The sequence below is a fragment of the Bubalus bubalis genome, chromosome 3, assembly GCF_019923935.1.
Source record: "Bubalus bubalis isolate 160015118507 breed Murrah chromosome 3, NDDB_SH_1, whole genome shotgun sequence".
In the NCBI taxonomy this organism is placed as follows: domain Eukaryota; kingdom Metazoa; phylum Chordata; class Mammalia; order Artiodactyla; family Bovidae; genus Bubalus; species Bubalus bubalis.
In genome coordinates, this window is record NC_059159.1 from 173911966 (window position 1) to 173929467 (window position 17502).

Consider the following 17502-nt stretch of genomic DNA (forward strand, 5'->3'; position numbering starts at 1 on the left):
GCTGCAGTCCATGGGGTCACAAAGAGTTGGACATGACTGAGCAACTGAACTGAACTGGTTTCTTCATTTGTAAATAAATACAAAATGTCCATCTTCCGGGAGTGGTGTGATTAAACTGAATCCTCCAGGGATTAGCTCCAGATAGTCCATGGCTGAGAGGGGGTGCCTGGTGCCCGGGGGTGAGGGAGAGGGTTGCTCCCCGGCGTTGAAGCCCATGGAGTTTGCCTGGCCCGAGCTCAGACCCGTTTGGTGTCGGCGGCTTCTTTTTTCCGCTTCTCTGTTTGTGACCCCGTACGTGTACACCTGCCATGCTATGCTTGTCCCACTACTGCATTTGGGGGCAGACTTGCTTTCTGGTTTCACTGGCCCCAAAGGAAGGAGGCTTTGCCCCACGAGGGGTTGCACCCAGAGCTTCCCCAGCCCTGATTCAGATTACTCAGAGGATGAGATTTGGGACTCTGAAAACGATGAGAGTTAGATCAGACTTGAGATTCTGATGCTGTGATGGCTGAGACAATGGGAGCCTTGGAATGGGGTAGGTGGATTTTGCACATGGATTGGGTCTGACATTTCTGGGGTCAGAGGGTGGACTGGTACCAGGGTCATGGCCCCCAGAGATGTCCACGCCTGCATCCCTGGAGCCCGTGGCAACATCACATGGCTACAGGGACTTAGCAGGTTTGGTGACTGTAAGGACCTGGAGATGGGGGTGAGCCTAGATTCCAGGGGGATCTGATCTAACCACATGGGTCCTTAAAACCCGAGACCCTTCCCTGACTCATGGGAGATGCGACTTTGAAGCAAAGGCACAGAGACGCAGCCTTGCTGGCGTGGGGGCCCATGAGCCAAGGCCCATGGAAACCATCCACTGCTTTATTCACTGAAGCGATCAGTCAGACTGGGGACCGGCGATCCATTTTCGGACCCAAGGGACCAGCAGATTAGGTTTGAGTTTATTTGACAAATGATTTGCCTCTGGGAGTAGATAGAAATTGCCATCTTTGCCTAAATGAGTGAATTCATCAATTAGAAGCGTCTTTGAAGTGGCTAGTTCTCTATTTGTAACTTGACTCTGCGTTGGTCCATCCGCTCACTGGCTAGTCAGAACCACAGTTTCCGGGCTATATGGTAAGTAGCCACCCGCCCCAACCCCGCCCAGAACAGGGGCACCCGCTGGGGCCTGACCTGCGGAGCAGGGTCTCATCAGAGACTGGGCCCCCCAGGGGAGGGGAGGTTTGCCAAGTTCCGAGACTCCTTGCAGCCCTGTTCTGGCAGCACTGACCGGGGGCAGGGGAAAGCCCTTGTACAGGAAGTGGGGGTTCCAGCCTCGGGGCTCACTGATGCCATCCTCGTAGGCGGGGGGCAGCCATCTGGCCAGCGCTGTGTTGGAGGCTCCCCAGCGGGGGTGGTCTCTGTGGAGACAGAAGGGCAGGAGCTGTGTTGGAGTCCGGAGGAGGAGGGAGGCAGCCACGGCAGGTGCTGTGACCTGGTGGCACGGTCTCTGGGTGAAGCCACGTGCTGCGGCTGCTCCTGGGGGTGACCGGAGGGTGAAGCCCTTGGTCCAGCGGGGGCTGCACGCCCCGTGGTGCGGAGATGCTCGGGGGATGTGCGGGCACCGTGGTCTTAGCGGAAGTGACTTCCACGGCAGCCGCACGTGCCCCCCGCCCAGCGCCTGAACTGACGTGTGCTGCGTGTCCACGAGCTGGCGCCCCCGCTGCCCAGCTTCCACTTTGCCTCTGAGGCTGCCTCTCACCTGGGAACTCGAGACGCGCCACAGGCACCCCCCGGGGCTCCCCACAAAGGCGTGCCCTGATTCCTCCGAGCACCCTCCCTCAGGATGTCCTGCAGTCACCTGGGCAGGTGCCCTTTCCTGTCTCCAGTGTTTACCTGGAGGACAAGGACAAAGTTTCTGCTAGAAAGTGAGATGGAGGGAACTTCCTGAAGTGTTCTTGAGGCACAAGTGGGATGGCTGTATTCATACTTTTATTTGAATCAAAAATAAGTCAGGCTTTTTCTGGGAGAGAGTAACTGTCACTTGGTTGGTGGATCAGACAATGAGATGGACTCAGCCAAAGGGGAAAATGGGTAGGTTTTCCCTAAACAGACAGATCTGCGGTTTCGTTCTACTGGCCAAGATATGTCTTGACAAAAACATAAAGTTCCTGATGAAGCAGAGTTCTGCCTAACGTCATTTTGATTTTACAAATGACTTTTGAGCCTGAATTTTGTGTCGTGAAGGTGCCTCAAGGAGAAAGGTATTAATAAGAATCAATATTAATATTAAGGTGTTAATAAGAATCCATTGATAAGAATCAATCAAACTGGAAAAGGTCAGTTTTCATTCCAATCCCAAAGAAAGGAAAGCCAAAGAGTGTTCAAACTACTGCACAATTGCACTCATCTCACATGCTAGCAAAGTAATGCTCAAAATTCTCCAAGCCAGGCTTCTACAGTATGTGAACCATGAACTTCCAGATGTTCAAGCTGGATTTAGAAAAGGCAGAGGAACCAGAGATCAAATTGCCAACACCCATTAGATCATTGAAAAAGCAAGAGAATTCCAGAAAAACATCTATTTCTGCTTTATTGACTACCCTTTGTGTGGATCACAACAAACTGGAAAATTCTTAAAAGAGCCTGGGAATACCAGACCACCTGACCTGCCTCCCAAGAAATCTGTTTGCTGGTCAAGAAGCAGCAGTTAGAACTGGACATGGAACAGACTGATTTCAAATCGGGAAAGGAGCATGTCAAGACTGTATATTGTCACCCTGCTTATTTAACTTATAGGCAGAGTACATCATGAGAAACGCTGGGCTGAATGAAGCACAAGCTTGAATCAAGTTTGCTGGGAAATATATCAGTAACCTCAGATATGCAGATGACACCATCCTTATGGCAGAAAGTGAAAAAGAACTCAAGAGCCTCTTGATAAAAGTGAAAGAGGAGAGTGAAAAGTAGGCTTAAAACTCAACATTCAGAAAACTAAGATCATGGCATCTGGTCCCATCACTTCATGGTAAATAGATGAGGAAACAATGGAAACAGTGAGAGACTTTATTTTCTTGGGCTGCAAAGTCACTGCAGATGGTGACTATAGCCATGAAATAAAAAGACACTTGCTCCTTGGAAGGAAAGCTATGACCAACCTAGACAGTTTTTTGAAAAGCAGAGACATTACTTTACCAACAAAGGTCCATCTAGTCAAAGCTATGGTTTTTCCAGTAGTCATGTATGGATGTGAGAGTTGGACTACAAAGAAAGCTGAGTGCCAAAGAATTGATGCTTTTGAACTGTGGTGTTGGAAAAGACCTTTAAGAGCCCCTTGGACAGCAAGGAGATCCAACCAGTTCATCCTAAAGGAAATAAGTCCTGAATATTTATTGGAAGGACTGCTGCTGAAGCTGAAACTCCAATACTTTGGCCACCTGATGTGGCCATTTGAAAAGACCCTGATGCTGGGAAAGATTGAAGGCAGGAGGAGAAGGGGACAACAGAGGATGAGATGGTTGGATGGCATCACCGACTCAATGGACATGAGTTTGAGCAAGCTCTGGGAGTTGGTGATGAACAGGGAGGCCTGGCGTGCTGCAGTCCATGGGGGTCACAAAGAGTCGGATACAACTGAGCGACTGAACTGAACTGAAATGAAGAATCAATACGTCCCAGAAATGTTTCTCACAATGAGAAAATGAGAGACTAATGGTTGGTAACTAGTCCTTGAGCAAATCAGATATGAATAGTAAATCTATACATAGGCGATCAAATACGTAAACATATAAAATAAACACATGAATATAAACATTTACAAAATATAAGGATAAAATACCTACAGAACATATGTAAAAGTAAAGGACTATGTAAAAGGAAAAAATAAAATACTTTTAATCATAAAGTATCCTACATGTAGGAAAAAATCAGAAAAATTAGAATGGAAATGTTCTTTCAAGAGAAAAGAAGAATATGGGAGTTTTCTGTTAGAGAAAAATTTGCTGTGTTCTATAAAAATGGATTCTTTTCTTCAAAGTTGTGGTATCCAAGGTCCCTCGGTCTTTATCAACACAGCCCTATGGCAGTAATAGCCATTGGGGTGGTTGGTGGTTACAGAGTCTTCCAAAAAGACAGGAGCGAGGCTGGAGTTTGCAGGTGAACAGGAGTCCATTGTGCTGGGCTCTCTGAGGTCACACGGCAGTCAGTGGAGTCAGAGAAGACCCGGATCTAGACTTCTCTGCTTCTTTCCCGCATCTGATGTGTAGGCGCTCAGAACATCTAGGCAGTGAAGGCTACAAGAACTGGGGCAAGCTGCTAAGGGTTTTAAAGCTTTTAAAGTATTTGTAAATACAAATACTGAAAATTAGCGGCTTTCAGAATTGAAAGAGACACGTGTACCCCAGTGTTCATCGCAGCACTGTTAGAATAGCCAGGACATGGAAGCAACCTAGATGTCCACTGGCAGACGAATGGATAAGAAAGCTGTGGTACATATACACAAAGGAATATTATTCAGCTATTAAAAAGAATGCATTTGAATCAGTTCTAATGAGGTGGATGAAACTGGAGCCTATTATACACAGCGAAGTAAGCCAGAAAGAAAAGCACCAATACAGTATATTAATGCATATGTGGAATTTAGAAAGCTGGTAACAAGGACCCTATATGCAAGGCAGCAAAAGAGACACAGATGGAAAGAACAGACTTTTGGACTCTGTGGGACAAGGCGAGGGTGGGATGATTTGGGAGAGTGGCACTGAAACATGTATAATACATGTATAACGAATCGCCAGTCCAGGTTCGATGCATGAGACAGGGTGCTCGGGGCTGGTGCACTGGGATGACCCAGAGGGATGGGATGGGGAGGGAGGTGGGAGGGGATTCAGGATGGGGAACACGTGTACACCCGTGGCGGATTCATATCAATGTATGGCAAAACCAATACAATATTGTAAAGTAATTAGCCTCCAATTAAATAAATGAATTTTTTTTTTTTTAAATAGTGGTTCTGACACTAACTTATTACCAGTGGACTGTAACACCCACCTACCATTCCTGTGTGAATGTGGCTTGTTTGGTGTCCTGCCCGAGAGGGAGAGGAGCCGTGTGCTGAGGACCGTCGGACCATCTCTAAGTGCCTGTTTGAGGCGGGGCCGCCCGTGGCTCCTGACCCTGGAGACAAGGTGCTTCGTTTCTCCCGTGACTCCCGCCCAGCCCCGCTCTCAGGAGCGATGCCCCCTTCTGTCTGAAGGACAGGGAATGGGCATGAATTCTAGCATCAACCCTCTGCTGCTCTCTAGCACCACTGGAGGGGCTCGCTTTAGGACCGCGTTTCATCGGCTGCAGTGAGTCAGCCTTCACGCGGTGTTCTGATCGGTTACAGCGGCCGCTCCTTATCGAAATCCCATAAAATGTGGCTCTTTGACTTAAGAATCACGCGAGTGTTAACCTAACTGCTCAGGCGACAGGGTTTTTGCTGACTGACTGTTGGGTTTCAGCAGCTCCTGGGAGGGCACGTGGTCTCTGTGAACGTCTCACTGGGGTCAGAGCCCAGCCTCCTGGGCAGGACCCGGGGCGCCGTGGGGGGGGGGCCTCGTGGCCCCACTCTTGGAAGCTGCTTGGCTGGGGTGGGATAACCCAGACCCCAGCACGTGGCTCCTTTAGTAGCTTTGCATTAGTGACCTCCCTCTGAAGGGTCGCAGAGCTGACAAGCAGCGGGGGAAACTCTCTGGAGGGGAGTTTCACAGGGAGACAGGTATCCGCCCATCCGGATCTGTCTGAGCACCAGCTCCTCTCTCCCGGGCCCCAGGAGCCTGACAGTCTCTGGGCCTCTTCTGATAAGAACTGGATGTGAGAACACTGGTGTTTGGAGCGGGCATGTCTGAGCCTGCAGAGAATCAGCAACCTTGGGGCTGACCCTCAGCACAGTGGCCCCGGCAGCTCATTTATAAGCAGCAAACCTGGCTTCAAGGCACTGTCACTCCAGGTCTCTGGGCAGGTGTTTTATGATTTGGGCAGAAAAAGAAGTGCAGCATTCCTGTTAGTCATTTGGATCTGGTTACTGTAAATTCTGGGACGCAAGATACAGTCGTCACCATGGAAGGAGAGAGACTTGCCTTCACCCACATTTCCCTGGATGGCACGTCCACTCGAGCCCAGCAGCAGGGAGGCTGGGCTGCCGGCTCATCGGGGGCGGGGTGACGGCAGAGAGGGCAGCCCTGGGCAGAGGAGATCAGGGGCTGGTCCTGCCGTCCCCGGCTCCACACCCGCCTGCGGGCACAGTCTCCCTGGAACCGGGCCGCGGGGCTCACTGTGCAGGGGCCTGGAGGCGGAGGGGTGACCTGGGACACCTGGGCGCTGCCTAAATGGACTGACCTCCGGACGGAGTGAGCTGAGAGTGGACGGCAGACACACAGAGAAAGAGACAGAAGAAAACTGGGATGACCCCAGGGAAGCCGGGGAGTTTTACAGCCAACCTCCTGGTGAGAGTGGTTCTTGTCTGCCTGGGAGCTTAAGACCTTTGAGACCTGTGTCTTATTAAAGACACACACAGGAGTACTGGGGACATGGGTGTAGGGAGAGGCTGGACCGCTTCCTATCACTGGGTAGAGTCATATTATGCGCTTTCCTTACAAAATCTCAGATGATCCAGGGACCGTCCCTCCTGATGGCGACTGTCACGTTCAAACCCAATTTGCGGGGAGATGGCCCTGGGAAGTACCTGTTGTTGCAGGCGCCCGAGATGAGCCTGTACTTGCTGGCCAGGCAGGTGGTCGGGCATCTGGGCGGCAGCATGTGAGGCAGGCATCCGGACAGGTTTGCGATCGCGCTCAGCAGCCCCTCCGAGAGAGCATCTGAGGGAAGGCCCCGGCGTCAGCCCCGTGCTGCGGTGACGACCTGCTTGCCCAGTGCCCGTCCTAGCCTCGCCCCACCCCGGCCGCAGGACTCACACGGAGGCTTTGCCCCTCTTGGCGGGAGGACCTTCCTCCTCCTTGAAACCACCCCTTCCTCATTACCCTTCTGGAGTGTCCTCATTGCTGGGAATGTGAGATTTAACATTTTTCCTTTGCTTTGTGATCTTTCAGAAAAGCGATTCTGAGCGTTCTGGCCCCAGAGATGGGAGCCTGGATGTAGAACCCTGGGTTTCCTGCCTCCCCAGCCCCAGAAGACAGTGGCTGCATGGCCTTGATCAGCCCCCGACCCTGCCTCAGATGCTTCCTATCGATGTCCAAGCGTCCCTCTACAAAGCCCTCCTTTTCCCCTTCGTGTGGATGATGTTGGGTCCTTCATATAACTCTTCTAGCTTTAGGGCCCCAGAAAACAGTCCATTCTTTTTTTTTGCCAGCTCTGTTGCTATTTGTGACAAATACAAGTAAGGACTCTTAGTTGAAGAAATCGTTGTTTCTCCCAGATGGTTCATATAAATGTTCAAACACAATGCCATAAAACTGACCAGATACCAACGAAATGAGATATTCACTAGCAAAACACCAGAAAGCATACATCCCAATTTCAAAGGGAGGAGAAACAAAACAGCTTCTTAATTATAAATGTTCACTGTACAACCTCTATGGAATGACTCTGTGGACAGCTGAATAAAGCTAAGGCCACAATTTTGTTCAGCTGATGGAGAAATGGGCTTTCCTGAACAAAACAGGCAGACATTCTTCGTACCAGGAGATGCTCAAGCACACACGAGAGTTTAACCAACGAAGTCCACGAGAAGGACCACGATTGTAGCTGCATTAATACAAAACCAACATTAAGATGCATCTGGGAGGGAGGGTGCCAACGTCGGATTGTAGATGCCAACTGGTGGGCTGGTGGGGCTCTGGGTCCTGTCGCTGGCGTTACATCCCGAATTTTCTAGACCGGCTATGCTGATGACGGGAATAACAAAAACACCCTAGACTACAGCGTCTTCAGTTCTGCAGCTTTGCCTGGACTGAACCCGTCCACTGAAGCTCCACCCGTACCCACAGACCCGGGCGATGGCTTTGCGACTCCACAGCGAGAACACAAGGCCGAGGACTTCTGGCCGCAGTCATCGCCGCAGGACGGGACCACGGACCGGCAGTCCTTAGAAATGGTTTTCAACTGCTTCAACGAAAACCTTTTCAGATGGGTCCTCGGTTGCTATAAAGTTGGTTAAACTGAACTGCTAAGCTTAGTGTCTGAGAATTCTGGTTAACCTCAATTTAGCTGAGTCTGTCTCATTCTAAAGTAAATCAGCATTAAACTAACCTACAGCTAGCTGGGAGGAAAAACTCAGAGACTGAGTAGCTCATGGCACCACACTGGAGAAGTCTGCAGATCACTGAAACTGATCCTGTTTTTCCAGTTCCTCATCCTAGCACTCACCCATGGGCCTCATGTTCGAAAGCACTTCTGTCCTGAAGTGGAATGGAATTCCACTTAAACGCCACTCAGATTCTTAAGTCAGCGGAGTCCTTGGTGGACGCAGCCCCCAGTCTCCTGGTCTGCCTGCGCCCAGCCGAGTGGACCGCGGTGCGACTGCTCCTTTCAGGAGAGCACGTTCGACCCCAGAGGCCCCGGCAGGCCCTCAGAGGCAGTTTGCTCAGAAGTGGGGCGGCCATCCTAGTCTCCCTGGGCTACACCTCCTCCCCCAGAAACTTGTTTCCTCGAGTTTTAACCGCGTCGGTGGGGGCCTTGGAAGAACCTTCCAGTTATTTCACACCATAGAGCAGGACGCTGAGACTGTTGAGCTGGCTCTCCAAACTCAGTCTCAACAGCAGGGAAACAGTGATTCCCACCCAGCAGAGCCAGGACGTCGTGGCGCTTGACCAGAGTCTCGAGCTGCTCGCTCGTCCCGTGCGCCGGCGGGCGGCACAGGCCTTGCACCCTGCGAGGACCCTCCCCAGCTCCCCGCGCTCACCCCGGGCGCTCACCTGTGGGCAGCTGGGAGGGTCCAGACCTCAGGTGACCCCGTCTCACCACCTCCTGCACCGAGGCCTCCATGACCTCCGCCGCCCGGGACGCAGCGCGGCTCGTGGGCTCAGGGAGTTTGGAAAAAGACAGAAGTTGCGATGGGGAAATGACGTCCCTTTTGTGGAGGTTTCTAGGCACAAAGAGGAGTGGGCGCGTGTGTGCCAAGTCGCTTCGGTCGCATCCCACTCTCTGCGACCAGCCCGCCAGGCCCCTCTGTCTGTGGGCTTCTCCAGGCGAGCACACTGGAGGCGGTGCGTCCAGGGGATCTTCCCGACCCAGGGCTTGAGCCCACATCTCATCACGTCTCCTGCATTGGCAGGAGGGCTCCTGACCACTAGCACCACCTGGGGAGCCCACCGAGAGGAGACGTGAAGTCAGTTGTTCTTCTATGGTGTTTGGTGACCACTTGATCATCAATCACGTGAGCCTGAATCACAAGTGAGGACCAGGGATTCAGTGAAGGGACAGGACCCGAGAGCAGACAGTCGGCGGGAAGGTGAAGAGACGGACAGACTTGCTCAGGCAAGCTCCCTTGGTCCTCGTCACCGCTGTGTGAGGTCAGCCTGCTCGTCAAAATCCAGGTAGTAAATGGGCTTGCTCGTCGCCTGTCCATCCGCGTGCGTCACCATGGAAGCAGAGATTCTGATGCGTTTAGAACACTTTTTGACAGTGGCTCACGTGTGTGCGTTTGCCATCGATTCACGTTATTCTTTGTAACAGACTTTCATGTTTTGTTTAGATAAGGTGGTCTCACATTTTATATGGATTTTTTTTTAAGCCTACTGTGAAATAACGGTTTTTATGGCAACCCACTCCAGTGTTCTTGCCTGGAGAATCCCAGGGACAGGGGAGCCAGGTGGGCTGCCGTCTATGGGGTCGCACAGAGTCGGACACGACTGAAGGGACTTAGCAGCAGTAGCAGCAGCAGCGTTATTTAAGGATATTTTAAGGGCTTCTGCTAAAGAACCCGCCTGCCAGTCCAGGAGATGCAAGAGGCATGGGTTCCGTCCCTGGGTCAGGAAGAGTCCCTGCAGCAGGGTGTGGCAACCCACTCCAGTATCCATGCCTGGGAAATTTCATGGACAGAGGAGCCTGGCAGGCTACAGTCCACAGGGTCACAAGAGTCAGACACCACTGAAGCGACTTCACACAGATGCACACAAGGCTATTTTAAGTACTAATTAATCTTTCTGAGGCTATCGCTGTGAATAAGTCAATTATGTAACTTGAAAAAAATCCGGTTGGACATGTGGGTCCCCACCACTGGGCAGGGCTCTGGGAGCCAGCAGCCGTCTTGGTCCCAGATCCTGAGGCCCTGAGGCTGTGGCCCTTCGGGTGGCCGCGCTCAGCGGAGCAGCTCCTCACGGCTGAGCAGCAACAGGCCTGGGACTCAGCTTTCTGGGGCTCTGGTTTCAGTGGGGCAGCCTGTTTTCAAGGTTTCAATGGCTTTTCTTCTGCTATTATTAAAATCCACTGTTAGCATAGTAAGCAAGTGGCCTCTGTTTCAACGTTTGCATTTAAGGCGAAGCCCCCAGGCCGCACATTTTGCCAACTTTGTGTCAGGAGTGAGCTCCCCTCCGAGAAGGCAGGCCACCCAGGGGCAGGAGGGGCAGCCCTTCACAGCCCCTGGGGATGCCCTTGCCCCCTTCATGGAGAGCTGACACCTCGGTGTGTTCACACTAACATAGTCTGACTTCATGGGAAATATGTCTTCTCTTTTTTTCCCTTTGATTCAAATTTTTATAAAATAAATAAAACTTGGTTGGAGCCAACATGGACAGCAGGGACTTTTTCTGGCGGGAATAATAGAGATTTTGAAATAAATCAACCCCTGCCCTGTGATGTTTTGTATCTTGAGAGCTTAAATAATTACTGCTTAGTTTCCAACAAAACAGCACCCTTGTGAAGGTAACACCTGCATTTTAGATTTTCGTTGGCTGTGCTTGGAGAGGAAACGGCAACCCACTCCAGGATTCTTGCCTGAGAAATCCCATGGACAGAGAAGCGTGCTGGGCTGCAGTCCATGGCGTTGCAAAAGAGTCCGACACCACTTAGCAAGTAAACAACAACTATAATATCCTCAGTGTTGATTCTGTTTAAAATTAAGGTGCTCCCTAATGATTCAAAAAGACTGGTGGGCAGATTTAATTCCTAGGTAAACTTACACCTGTGTGTCTGGACGCCCCCTCCCCTCCTCAGTCTGCAGGCAGTTTTCCAGGAGCCAGGCCTTTCGAACTGGGAAATACTGAATTCCCACTGTGTCACTGCCCTTTGCTCTGTTTTGCTAAGAGAGAAACTTTGAGGCTGAATGAAGTTCTCAGTTACTTGCACATGATCCTAGAAACATGAATAAGCCATGTGAGTTTCAGCTCCTAACTTGAAAATGGGGGACATCGTGAAGAGGAAGCTCAGCAGATCCATGCAGACGCCCCACCGCCCACTCCCAGGCACCATACCTTCTCATCGCAGCGTAGACGGACTTGTCCACCAGGAGCCTGCTGGCCTCCACGATGCCCCTGACCTGAGATTCCTCGGTCTCTCCTACGAATGAAGCATCACAGGATCAAACACAAAATCCACAAAGTCTCCGCCCCCTTAGGTTTCTCTTCCATGTCCAGCTTGATGCAGTGACGACCAGGTGGTTCTGGGCCTCCACTCCGTTACGACTCCCCTTCCTCCCCTCCTTTCCCTCCCCTCCTCCCTCTGAACCCCCTCCCATCCCCCCCAACCCCTCCCCTCCCCCCTAACCCCCCTCCCTGCCCCCCTCCCCCCATCAGGGCCCCCACTGCCCCTGGTTCACTCGCATCTGATTCTGTCCTAACAGCTACAAGGCGTTGGAACATTTACCATAAACATCCTTGCACTTCGGTCTCGACTTTGCACAAACCCCTAGAAATGAACCACGGTCCGTGTGGTGATGAAGGCACGTGATTTCCACGATAAACACTCTGTGTCGAGTTTTTGAGGAAGGGCTTGAAGACTCGATACACAAACAGTCCTACACTTCACAGGCCCGCTGTCAGGCGAAGGGCAGCTGTTCCTGAGTGTTTATCAGCCAGATGCCCACGTGTGTGTTGTGTCCACGAGCGGCCCCGGGAGGTGGGCATGAGCCTGCCCACAACCCTGCCCTCTCTAAGGCCCCACAGGAGGAGAAGCCCACCCAGCAGAGACCCCAGCCTGAGGGGCGCCCCTGGACACCCAACGGGCACCCGTGGTCCAGGCCTGGTCCTCCTGCCCTGCGCCCTCCGCGGGCTCTGCACAGGTGACAGGGAGCCCCGACGCCTTGTGTCTGTGAGCCTGAGTGACATAACCCAGCTCAGACAAGAAGGCTGCGGGTTTGTCATGGAGGTTGTGGCTGTGGAGAGATTTAACTATGAAGGCGACGTGTCAAAGAAAGTTCAACCCTTCAGTGTGAAAGATAGCTAAGCAACCAGGACCTACTGTATAACACAGGGAACCATGTACTCAGGATCCTGTAATAGCCTACGAGGGGAAAGAATCAGAAAAAGAATGCATGTATATACACACACACAAATGTACGTATGTGCTTCTACGTTGGCACTAGGGCTAAAGAACTTTCCTGCCAGTGCAGGAGACATCAGAGACACAGGTTCGATCCCTGGGTCGGGAAGATCCCCTGGAGGAGGAAATGGCAACGCACTCCAATATTCCTGCCTGGGATATCCCATGGACAGAGGAGCCTGGCAGGCTCCAGTCCACGGGGTCACAAAGAATCGGACATGGCTGAGCGACTTAGCACGTACATCTAAAACTAACCCAGCATTGTAAATCAGCTACGTGCTCAGTCACTCAGCCCTGTCTGACTTTCTGTGGCCCCGGGGACTGTAGCCTGCCAGTCTCCTCTGTCTGTGGGATTTTCCAGCCAAGGATACAGGAGTGGGTTGCCACTTCCTCCTCCAGGGGATCTTTCCGACCCAAGGACTGAACCTGCGTCTCTTCTCCTGCGTTGGCAGGCGGATTCTCTACCACTAACACCACCTGGGAAGCCCTAAGTCAAGTACACTTCCATTAAAATAAATAAATAAACAGAAAGTTAACATGAAATTTTTAGGGCTCCAAAATCACTGCAGATGGTGACTGCAGCCATGAAATTAAAAGATGCTTGCTCCTTAGAAGAAATGTTATGACCAACCTAGATAGCATATTCAAAAGCAGAGACATTACTTTGCCAACAAATGTCTGTCAAGTCAAGGCTTTGGTTTTTCCAGTGGTCCTGTATGGATGTGAGAGTTGGACTGTGAAGAAGGCTGAGCACTGAAGAATTGATGCTTTTCAACTGTGGTGTTGGAGAAGACTCTTGAGAGTCCCTTGGACTGCAAGGAGATCCAACCAGTCCATTCTGAAGGAGATCAGCCCTGGGTGTTCTTTGGAAGGAATGATGCTAAAGCTGAAACGCCAGTACTTTGGCCACCTCATGCGAAAAGTTGACTCATTGGAAAAGACTGATGCTGGGAGGGATTGGGGGCAGGAGGAGAAGGGGACGACAGAGGATGAGATGGCTGGATGGCATCACTGACTCGATGGATGTGAGTCTGAGTGAACTCCGGGAGTTGGTGATGGACAGGGAGGCCTGGCATGCTGCGATTCATGGGGTCGCAAAGAGTCGGACACGACTGAGCGACTGAACTGAACTGAACATGTAATTGTTTTGTTTAAAATGACTGATGGCTTATCAATTGGAAAAAGTGTCATTGTTTTAAAGATTATAAACTTTAAACACTATGACTAATAATATTTTCTAAATAAGTAATTTTCAAAAGTAAACAATTAGTCAGCTTTGAAATACTCTAATGAACAATACATTAGTACCAAGCACAGGGCTTTTTTATCAAATTCTGTGTCGTGTATTATTTACATATATACTGAAAGTTTAAGAAAGAACCTCTTAAAGGTGGGGAAATAGTAAAAATTGCTCTAGCAAAGCTGTAACTTTCCCATTTCTTAAAAAACACATGCTTTCTCACACCTGGAGCTCTTGTGTGCAGGCACTTTCGTATTTTATCGAATAGATCTTGCTCGTGAGGACTTTGTTGCTATGGTTTTGTAGAACTAGGTCTTTGATAAGTGTGAAATGAAATGGCCAATTAGTTCACAAGCATTTACTGCAACTCATCCTGTGCCAGGTCTTGGGGTGGTGGGTTTACTGGGCTTGGAGGATGGGGGACATTTAAGATGGACCTGGCACTTGTGTTTTCTAGTTGGTGTTGTCCAGACAGCATGCACTCAATACTTGAAATGGAGCGTCTCAGTGGCACTCACAAATAGGACTGTCTCCTCCATTTCCAGACAGGGAAGTGGCCCCGTCAGCAGCGTGCAGGGACGGAGCTGCACCCTGGCCTCCTCTCGGCCTCAAAGGCCAGGCCAATTTCTCAAGGAGCATCTAAGTGCAAGACGGGCTTTGGTGCAACTGTCCATGTGGCCACGAAGCCGTATTCAGTGGCGCTGGAGAGTGGGGGCTCCCAGCAGGCGGCTCCCTGGGGCTGAACGTGACTGTGGGGACTCGGTGGCTCACCAGGCCTGCGGGTGAGCAGGGTCTCCAAGCAGGGGCTGGGGGAGCACAGTGTCCACCCCTGATGACCCCAGCGGGGCGAACGTGCCTGGCGAGGCCTCTGGTGCAGACACTGGCGGCCAGAGAGCCTTGTGGAGACGCCCTCCCACGTCGTTCCCTCCAGGAACATCCTTCTCAGTGTTTGAGACTTTTTTCTTTTCTTTTTTCCAAAACAAAAGCAGTGTTTGAGCTGTGATGATTTCAACCACAGCACAGCTGTACCTTTCTCAACTGAATTTGGCATTGCGGCCCCCCTGATTCCAGAAAATATGACACAGAAGTGACTTAATGAGAAATGATTGTGTGGTCAAGGAACACACAACTCCCAAAGAAATGTTTTTTAAAATATATGAGCACGTAAAATTGAAGTTTTCTGTTGCGTAATCATAAGAAAGTCAGTTATTTTTCAGAAAGAATTGTGTTTTAATTCTTCTAAACTCAAGAATTATCATTCTTTTCTTGGAAAGCCAAAGAAACACTGAAGCAGTCTTACCTGACTCTGGAGAACTCAAGACGCTTTCTGATCTGGTAGCTCCAAGCAGTTCCTTTATGATTTTGGAAGACTGTAATTTATGGCTACTCACCCCAAAGGAGGCCCCCGGGTCTCAGGAGGAACGAGAAGACGGCTCCGGCGCAGGTGACGGCCAGCACCACGCCCAGCACGGCCCGTGCCCGCATCTGCGAGGAGGCGCACGTCAGGCGGCCCCCACGGGGATCCCGTCTCCGCTCCCCTGCGCAGTGGCGCCTGCGTCCTGCCCGACCCCTTGGCCTGGGTCTGACTCTGGGGGGCTGATTGCCTGTGGCAGGGACTGGCCTTGCCTGCTCGACTGTCTGAAAACAGATCTTTCCTCTTGGGCGGCCGTGGTCCCCAGAGCAGCTCAGTGACAACCCATTTTAATTCATGGGGATGTCGAATGGTGTAAAATTTCTGGGAGTAACTACTAGGAATAAGATAAATCTATTTCCTATAACACATCTTAGTTAAAAAAAAAAAAAAAAGAAGAATACAGGGAATTTAGCCTTTAGAAAAGAGGTAAATAAAATTCCTAAATGGACATAGGGTTTCCTACAACTTTCTTTTTCCTGCTTATAAACCGATTTCAGAATTGCAGAGCTGTTAAGACAAAGCAGAAGATTCGCTATCAAATGTTTCTCTTTTCCTAACCTCCGGCTTTCTGTTGATATTTTCGGGCCACAGACTTTGTGAAATCAGGTGAAGCCCAGAGTGCGCTGGGGGATGCTGACCGCGGACCCTCCTGGCCGTACCTGCCGGCAGCGCTTCTGCGCCGAGATCACAGGAAAGCTAGCCCCGTCCGCCCAGAGCCCCTCCTCCAGCTCCAGACCAGCCCGGGCGCAAACCGCCACCTCCCTCGGACCCCTCTGCAGGCCTCAGTGACAGATTGCTCCCAGAAAAAAGCAAGAGGCAAGGCCTGACCTTCTCTGCTCAGCCTGGAGGCAGGTGTGCAGGGCAGGCAATCCCTGGGCACGGCCGGCTGCCCTGGCGCCTGGCCTCCCGCCTATAAACCGGCTCTGGGTTCTGCCTCCCGCCCGCGTCGCTGAGCTGGACCGGCTCCGGCCCGGCGGCGACGTTGCCACAGAGCGCCACCTGCTGGTGGGTCAGGGAGCAGGCGCGACCTCACCGGGGCCCGCCGATGTTCAGGCTCTGGCTGTGGAATAAGAAAGAAAGGGAAAGAGAGCCTAAGCGTTGGCAAAGAAGGAACCAAGGTCCCTGGTAACCCTGACTCTGTCACCTCTGGCTTTTCTGCGTGAAATTCCGTGTGAAGAGCACCGTGGTCTTCAGAGGCGCCGGACTCTCCAAGACCTGCCGATGGCCCTCCATGACCCAGCCCGCAGCCCCGTTTCTTGGAGGGGACAGAACGTGTCTCCCGGTTTGTGGGGGGCAGCTTCTGAACCTCTGCAGTCCCCATCTGAGTCCCGGGGTTTTTCTCTTTGATGCATGAAGATCGTCTTTCTCCTCCTCTTCCCCCCCCTCCTTCTGGGACTTCGTCAAGTCTGAGGTGCACTGTGGACATAGCCCGCCAGGCTCCTCTGTCCATGAGATTCTCCAGCAGGAATCCTGCAGTGGGCATCTGTCTCCTCCTCCAGGGAACCTTCCCGACCCTGGGATCAACCCTGCATCTCGTGTGTCTCCTGCGCTGCACGTGGATTCTTTACCAGCTGAGCCATTGCGGAAGCCCGGTTTCCTTTGGGACTTATTCAAGCCTGGAGGATGCTTCCTGCAGGACGGCTGAGGTTGGACGCTCACGCACGTGCAAGGCCTCTGAGCACCGGGAGGTCCCTGAAGCACCAGATTGCCATCAGCAGTGTGGGAAGGCTCCATCTGCAGGGGCCACACTCAGACAAGCAGGTGCGCGTCCCTCAACGGTTTTGGTGATTTCTCCCTGAAGCAGCGGGGACAGGCTGGGACGGCAAGAGGAGGGGCCAGACCCGGCCGTCAGCGAGCCAGAGACTCGGAGACTCGCTTTCCTAAAAACGGGGACCCCCAGCAGGCTGAGTTTGCCACCTGAAGTCTTGGGGACCCGTTCTGACTCCAGAAACGGTCGAAGGATGGAGCAAGGAGCAGGGGGAGCAGTTCAAGCTTGGACTCGGGCTCTGAGCACCGGAGCTGTGCACAGGCCAGAGCTTCGGGGGGTTTGCCTGAGGAGTGCGGAGGGGCCGCTGCCTGACATGCGAGGGCTCAGGGAGACTCGGGCCAGGAGCCTCTCCTGGACCCCACTGGTGACGGCATCAGGGCCTGGGGTGAGGGTGATCCCAGAGGAGATCTGGGACCCCAAGTCCTCAGCGGATGCCACATGGATGCTCAGAGGGGGTCAGCATGACACAGACTTGGAGGCTAGCCCTGACGTGGCTGTGTCCTTGCCATGGCCAGCCGTGTCTGGGGGCAGTGGGTCCTTGAGCTCTCAGGACCCTTGCAGAGCCCGAAGTCCGTGCGGTGCCCGCTGGTGGGTGAAGCGTCCCTCCCACTGAGCCCT

At 52.1% G+C, this 17502-nt stretch overlaps 1 protein-coding gene across 1 annotated transcript in view; it reads right to left on the reverse strand.

Annotated features, from left to right (window-relative positions):
- The window catches only part of TPO (thyroid peroxidase), a 35224-nt gene extending 19085 nt beyond the window's left edge, over positions 1-16139 (reverse strand). Inside the window, exons 1-6 of the mRNA XM_044940574.2 lie at positions 15945-16139; positions 15094-15187; positions 11397-11481; positions 8901-9070; positions 6713-6845; positions 1283-1412 (exon numbers count right to left, since the gene is read on the reverse strand). Of these exons, the coding sequence (XP_044796509.2) occupies positions 1283-1412; positions 6713-6845; positions 8901-9070; positions 11397-11481; positions 15094-15187 (612 nt within the window). The 5' untranslated portion in view covers positions 15945-16139. The remainder of the gene's footprint in view (positions 1-1282; positions 1413-6712; positions 6846-8900; positions 9071-11396; positions 11482-15093; positions 15188-15944) is intronic.
- Positions 16140-17502: the final 1363 nt, after the last annotated feature.